We start from the raw sequence: 7983 nt of genomic DNA, 5'->3' as shown, positions 1-7983 counted from the left end.
GCCCCTATGTTTGTTTTCGAAAATTGTGCAAGTTCCTAGTTGGTCATAAGACTGTTGTTCACATTGAGGCCACTCATTCTACAGCAACATGAAATCTGCTGTAGGCTTGTCTGACTGCTGGAGGATCTGTGCCAGGCCGGGTAATTGCTCACATGACAATTCCCTAATGCTATGTTCACATTTGACACTTGTCATTGGAGTTTTTGCTCTTCTGTTTCTCTTGTCTCATGAGCATGAATTTATTTTCACATCTGTGCCGGTATCTCCACTAAAAGTCTGCATACCGCCCAACTTATGAAGAGCAGAAAGAGGGACAAAATGTGCAGCGCGCGCAGTTTCATAAAACCCCTTCATCTGCCCCCAGATTCATGTCCCTCCATCTCTGCCCCAGATTCATGTCCTCTCCATCTCTGCACCCAGATTCATGTCCCTCCATCTCTGCCCCCAGATTCATGTCCTCTCCATCTCTGCACCCAGATTCATGTCCTCTCCATCTCTGCACCCAGATTCATGTCCCCCATCTTTGCCCCCAGATTCATGTACCCCATCTCTTCCCCCAATTTCATGTCTTTTTCCCCCCTTCATCTGCCCCCAATTTCATGTCCCTCCATCTCTTCCCCCAGTTTCATGTCCCCCATCTCTGTCCCCAATTTCATGTCCCCCCATCTCTGCCCACAGTTTCATGTCTTCCCCCCCCTTCATCTGCCCCCAGTTTCATGTCCCCCATCTCTGCCCCCAGATTCATGTCCCCCATCTCTGCCCCCAGTTTCATGTCCCCCATCTCTGCCCCCAGTTTCATGTCCCTCCATCTCTGCCCACCATTTCATGTCTTTTCCCCCCCTTCATCTGCCCTCAGTTTCATGTCCCCCCATCTCTGTCCCCAGATTCATGTCCCCCCATATTTGCCCCCAGATTGATGTCCCCCCTTCATCTGCTCAGTTTCATGTCCTTTTCCCCCCTTCATCTGCTCACAGTTTCATGGCCCCCTTCATTATGTTCCCCTCAATGTTTAACACAAAAAAACACTTATACTCACCTTTCAACCCTCCCCCGCAGCTCTCTCCGCAGTCACTCACATAGTTGAAGGCCCGATGTGACGTCATCACATCACGTCTACACATGCAGAAGCCGGAGCTGAGCTGTGACAGCTCTTGCTTTACTCGCTTATGTGTTCAACTCATCGGCGTCCTCCAGTCGTCGATGAGTTGAAACCGGGACATACCTCACGCCGACCGGGACCCCGAATTCGTGAATGTCCCATGGAAATCGGGACGGTTGGGAGGTATGCCAGTGGTCTGTATACAATGCATAGAACCCAGGTTTATAGGTGCAACCACCAGGGGCGCTATTACAATGAAATGGTTAACCCCTCTCTATCCCGGATACACTAAATCTAGAGTAAAGCTCATTGTAAGAGGGGGAAGAATTTTTACATGATCATTTTCTGTACCCTTAGTGCCAGAGTGCCCTCTAAAGATTAGAGTACCCCTAAAGAAGATTAGAGTTCCCCTAAAGAAGATTAGAGAGTCCCATAAAGAAGATTACAGTGTCCCCATAAAGAATATTACAGTGCCCCCATAAAGAAGAGTAGAGTGCCCCCATAACCATTGTCAGAGCCCTTTCAAATGATTGTTTTTTGTATAGACACCCAGGAACATGTATTACACATATATTCTTTCCATACATATTAGTAGTAACACTTTCTATAATACTGGACTATGGGCACGGCCGGCCCTCACACAGCGGTCACTTCTTCCCCATCTACTAATAATACAGCACTAGAAGTCGCCATAAAGGTCTCTCCCAATCTTCAGGACACTGGACTGTCCCCCATGATGCCAACCCCACAGTGTATGTGGTAGTGCAGGGCATTGGAGCACTGCCAGGCAGGAGCTACCGGAGGGTCTCACGGCCATGACATCACCTCACCTGCGCACGGCCAACTGACATTCAGTTCTTAACTGTCAACGGCAGAGAGAAGAAGAGTTTCTACAGATTTCTTCAGATTTTATTTTGCCTTTTGGATATTTTTGGATTGAGTGAGACGACCAGAATGGCGTCCACTGGAAGAGGAGAGGAGAAGAAGAGGAAAGACGAGAGCGACAGAGAGGAGAAAAAGAGAGAAGAGGAAGAGGGAAGAGGAGAGTGACGGAGAGGAAGAGAGAAGAGGAGAGTGACGATAGACCAAAGAAGAAGAACAAGAAGAGAGGATCCCAGGATAAAGGATAAGAGGACCAGGAGCCGACTCCTGGCAGCAGCCAAGACGCTGAAACATCAGGCTCCTACCCCGGCCTTACCATCAGCCGGGCTTTATCCTCCACTTTGGCAGAAGTTTTATCACTTCTTATTCATTTTGACCCCCATTTTATTTCCTGTTGTCAACATTGTGGACTGGGTAGATATGAATTGTAGCCTAGGTCTATGGGGCGACTGTTAGGACACCCAGAGACTTTCCTGCCCCCATGACCACTGCTTTGTGCCCCATATCTCATCTGCTCTGTGTATCACCATAGTTAGGTTTAGTGTTAATATAAAGGGGTACTCTGACTCATGGAGGACCTCAGGATCAGAGCTGTGGGGGCGGACTGTTTATATCCATGTCCTGGTCTATGCTATACAATACATACATTGACCCAATGTGAATAAGGCTCTATTCTGATCATGTAATCCATATCTTGCAGTTTTTTATTTGTACAGAGACATAAGTATGGTAGATTACCCTTCTGTGTAGAAAATGGATCCATTTTTTTTTAACATTGATCTCTATGTATACGGACGACCATCTGTATTAATCATTAAACAGTTCAGAAAAACAGATGAAAAAATAAACGTGATCTAAATTGAGCCAAATGCTGATCCCAACCCGATCCGCCTTCTTGTGCCTATTCTGTTCATTCCCATATAGTAATAGTAGAGACCCCCTTTATGGCCTTTCCATGCACAATCCCAGAGCTGACACTATATGATGTGAATGAGCCCCTTTTCCTTTTCGATGTAACAACCATTTTCTATTTGTCTCCCTCAGGTTTTCCTGGCATCAGTCCCTGGCCGACAGACCTTCATGGCCATCAAGACCATTGAGAAAAGAGAGGACGATATGGAGACCATCCTGAGGGAGCAGCAGATACTTGCCGCTGCCAGAGAATGCCCCTTCATTTGCCACCTGTATGCTGCACACCATTCTGAGCAGCGGGCGTACTTCATCACCGAGTATCTGTCTGGCGGATTTGATCAAGATGTGCGGTGCCTACCTTTTCCCTTCAGCCACTTCCTAATATGCAGTCTCATGTAAAAATCATTACCCCTCTCCCCTCCCCCACCAACAACATGGGACTGCATGCAGACAGCACTATCCTCTCTCCCTGCTTCAGCTCCATCCAGCAGGCAATCCCATCAATAAAGCAGTCCTACATGTTAATTAAAAAAAAACACACACAAAAAACCCACAAACACCCCCCTCTCCAACCTTCAGCCACTGCAACATGGAGTTCCATTACAACTTCATCCAAAGTTCAGCAAAGTGCAGTTTAAAATAAACCGCCTCCCTGTCTGCCATCGCCCCCTCTAGTGCACAGATTGCAGGTTTGGGAAGCACTAACACTGGACACCTGATAATTCATTCACCCCACAGAGACGTGTTATGCCCGGTTCACACGTGCTGATGTGTTCTGTCCGTAAGAGTCCGCATGAGGACCCCTAAGGACGGAACACAAGCGCAACTGCAAGCGCTGTGCAGTTCAAGCGCACAGGCCCCATAGACTATAATGGGGTCCATGGGCTTGCCATGCACTGCCCGCATGAAATCAGCAGATGAAACAGTCCTGCATGGTGGTCTTTTTCCTCCACCGGTTTCAGTTTTATAACGTCGTCCACCCGACAAACCCCATTATAATCAATGGGGTCCATTGAGCTCTGTGTGTAACTGCTATTACAGCAATCTGCCTGTCCGTTGTTCTGGTCCTCCGACTACTCCAATGCTAGTATGAGCCTAAACTTAAATTATATTAAAAATGTAGCGCCTCTCCTTTTCATGAAGGTGATGTGGGAGGCCCAAAAAGGCGCGATAATTCGTGTTGAGAGTTGCGATATATTTAGGCCAGAAATATGACGTAGACTCCATCATATACTTGCCCCAGTATACTGTGTGGTACCACTAGGGGGCATCATATGCAATCGAGGCCACTAAAAGGAGCTTTATACCGTGTGGGGACACAAAAAGGGACTGAGTGGGGTCAGGCAGGGCCAAAGGGGACATGTGGTTAGGGGATAGTATATGTAAATTTGTTGCAGTGTGCTGATTTCATCCCTCTTTTGGTCCCTTGAAACAAAGCAGTAACCCAAGCCAAATATCCAGCATTCTGCTGTGAATTACCTAAAAATCTTTAAAGGGATTCTACCAATAAAACTTATTTTTTTTTGTGGATAAGACATTGGAATACCCTTTAGAAAGGTTATTCGGAGATGAGCAAGTACTGTTTGGATCAGCCGATCCAAACAGCACGCTCCATAGAAATGAATGGATGCACCTGGTACTTCCGCTTTGACGGCAGCCGGCCGCTTAACCCCCCGCGTGCCGGCTACGTCCATTCATTTCTATGCGAGCGTGCTGTTCGGACTGGCTGATCCCAACAGTACTCGCTTATCTCTACTATTCGTCTCTTACCTTTAGATGTGATCTCCGCCACACCGTTCCTTAGAAATACCGTTTTTACCGGTATGTAAATTAGCTATCTGGCAGCGATGGGGGCGGGCCCTAGCGCTGAAAAATGCGATGGGGGCGTCCCCACTGCTGCTCGAGAACACGATGCTGCAACGCCTCTATCTTCGGCTGGATCCTCCCCTTCTCTGTCGTCTTCCTCCTGCGTCACCTCCGACACCTGCGCAGTTGGCTCTGCCAGTGAGACACTAGTAGAGCCGACTGCGCATGCCAGCTGGCGGACATTTTTGGGAGGCCGCTCTTTCTCTTGTAGTTCAATGCAGGAGCGGCCTCCCAAAAATGGCCGCCGGACGGCATTCGCACTCAGCTCTGAGCCAACTGTGCAGGCCTTGGAGGTGACGCAAAAGAAGATGACTGAGAAGGCGAGGATCCAGCTGAAGACAGAGGCGTCGCAGGATCGTGTTCTCGAGCAGCAGTGAGGATGCCCCCATTGCACTTTCAGTCCTGGGACCCGCCCCCATTGCTGTGAAAGAACTAATTTACATACCGGTAAAAAACGGTATCTCTAAGGAACGGCGCAGCGGAGATCACGTCTAAAGGTAAGAGACGAATAGCCTTTCTAAAGGCTACTCCGACGTCTTATCCACAAAAAAAGAGGTTTTAATGGCAGAATGCCTTTAATGGTAGAATCCCTTTAATATATTCAATTATGGCAAACCTGTAATAATAATAATACATTTTATTAATATAGCGCCAACATATTCCGCAGTGCTGTACAATTTTGTAGGGTTCAGATACAGACAGGAAGATACATTACAGGGAAAGTCATGTCACACACTGGGGCTGAGGGCCCTGCTCACAAGAGCTTACAATCTATATACAGTGCGGCCTCACTCTGCACAATTACATAATACGCCATGATAACAGTCAGACTATAAGCAGACACAGTAATAAGTGTCAGGGACAATGACTAAGCCATGGAACACCCCAGTACAAAGTATTGTCTCCATGGTTGCAAATAACTTGACAGATCCGGAAGTGACGTCACCGACCCGGAAGTTCCTGGCTGCTGGGTTATCCGGGTCACCTTTGTTACATCACGCCGGGTTGCAGACTAGTGGCCGGAGATCCAGAGCCGGGCTGATCCCCCCGGTGTGCGGACGCCATGTTCTCGCTCAGCAGTACGGTGCAGCCGCAGGTGAGTGACGTCACGTGATGGCGTCATGTCGGCGGGACTGTACCTAGGCGCCGGCTCCGTCTGGGCTGATGCAAGTGACGTAGTGGTATTGTGCCCATGTCAGGGGACGTGCTGGGACTTGTAGTCTGTCCCCGGTGGATAGACCTGGTTACTTACTTCCCTCATGGCACTCGGGTGGTGACTTGTGTCCTGTGTGGCGGCTGTCGGCTTCTTATATAACTTTCTATGTAGAAGTTGTATTGACTGGAGTGGGACTGTCATGGCCGAGCTGCTCATGTGCGGAGTGTGCGCTGTGTCCCGGACAGCTTAGGAATAACAGCTGTAAAACTATTAGGTCGATGTTCACACCTGTGACCTAGAATCTTTGTGGTGATGTGTTGTCCTGGGTCCTGCTATATACTATATATACCATATAATCTATGGCATCTAACCCTGTGGCGGGCAGGACATGCTGGGGGTTGTAGTTCTGCAACAGCTGGGCAGCCAAAGCTCAAAAAAAAAAAAAAAACCCTCCTCTCCTGTCCCTGGTGCTCCAGAGGCTTCTGAAAGTGAAACCGCTGCCGGCCGCAACGTCACGGATCCCTTGTGCTATAGCGGTCTGTCGTCTGGTTTGCATTTGAATTCCACTTGGGGACCACACAGTCCGAATGGAAACCTATACACCTAAAAAAGCAATGACCTAGGACACTGGTGTACCCCATACACTATAATGGGGTCCGTGTGGTTTCCGCACAAAACATGTGCAGAGAAAAGTGCTGCTTGCAGGAAACAGCAGAAACCACACGGACCCCGTTATAGTCTATGGGGTCTGTGGTTTCCCATGTAACCGCTTTTTATGCGTTCAGGGGGTTCCCAAGCAGACTCCCTGAATGCAGATGTGAATAGGGCCTTAGGAAGAGACCCTGGGACGTCACCGGTAGTGACATCACACCCGACGCTGATTGGTCACAGCGGTTATGTGTAGCAGGAACTTTCACAACAATGGACTGGAAGGCCCCTGGGAATAATTATTATTATTATTTTTTATTTTTTAATAAAGCTCCTCTGGCGGGGACAACCCCTTTAAGGTTAGGTTCATATCTGCATTGGAGTCCATATGAAAATCAGCAGAGAGAATAATTCCTGTATGGCGTTTCTCTCCGGTGTCAGTATAAACTGGCGGAAACCTGTCAGTTAGCCGGCAGACCCTATTACAGTCTTGATGACGAGGAGGAGCTGAAGGCTAGAGTGACCCTAGTGTAAGGTGGTTTTCCAAGACTTAGGTTTGGATGACCTTTCGGTAGGATAGGTCAGAAATGTGCGAATGATGGGGGTCCGACACCCAGGACCCCTAAGAAGCCATAGTGCTCATAATTGGTGCCAGTGATGTCATGTTCATCAGTCACATGGTACAGGAGCAGCTCAGTCCCCTGATCACTGCAGGTCCTCAATACGGGCACGGTGTTGTATACATCATAGGCTCTGCATTTAATATTGCAGCCCAGCCTCATTCGCTTGAATGGGACTGAGCTGCCGCTGTACTGTGTGACAGAATTTGTAACCACTGCAATTTATGCGAACAACATTTGTGGAGATCCTGGGTGTTAGATCCTGACCATTCACATATTCATAACCTATCCTGAGGTCCCTGAAGGACTTTTTAACGACTGGGGGACATCATACTTCATCAATTCATAATTTTTTTTTATTTTTTTTCTGTTGACATGGTACAGAAACTTAAAGGGTTTGTCCAGACAAAAATGGGCAATAAATGTATTTTTTAAATAAGTTGGGGGAGGTGAGGGAAAAAAAAATACTTTCCTTTCCCAGATCCTTCGGTGCCTCCCAGTGCGGTCCAGTCTTCTCGGTCCAGTGTTATATTCCGGCAGTAGTCCCCGCCACATGTGACTGCTGAGGCCGAACAACAAAGGGCATGTGACATCACTGTGGCCTCAGTAGTCACAGCCGGAAAGCTGATTCACTTTGAGGAGACACCAAAGCAGCAGGACTGGACCGTGCTGGGAGGACACCAGAGACAAGGAAGTATGATTTTTATTTATTTTATTTATTTTTTTACCTCCCCTGGCACCAGGGCGCATACCAGGAAAGTGCACTGTCTGCTATAAGGACATAAAAGAAGGTCATTCTT

The 7983-nt window shown here is 48.0% G+C and overlaps 1 protein-coding gene across 1 annotated transcript in view; it reads left to right on the top strand.

Annotated features, from left to right (window-relative positions):
* The first annotated feature begins 5738 nt into the window (after positions 1 to 5738).
* YME1L1 (YME1 like 1 ATPase) overlaps positions 5739 to 7983 on the top strand; it is a 30335-nt gene continuing 28090 nt past the window's right edge. The window contains exon 1 of the mRNA XM_075271713.1: positions 5739 to 5855. Within this exon, the coding sequence (XP_075127814.1) occupies positions 5823 to 5855 (33 nt within the window). The 5' untranslated portion in view covers positions 5739 to 5822. The remainder of the gene's footprint in view (positions 5856 to 7983) is intronic.

The sequence above is a fragment of the Leptodactylus fuscus genome, chromosome 4, assembly GCF_031893055.1.
Source record: "Leptodactylus fuscus isolate aLepFus1 chromosome 4, aLepFus1.hap2, whole genome shotgun sequence".
NCBI lineage: Eukaryota > Metazoa > Chordata > Amphibia > Anura > Leptodactylidae > Leptodactylus > Leptodactylus fuscus.
Note: the sequence above shows the minus strand (reverse complement) of the source record. Positions and strands in the feature narration are given on the sequence as shown.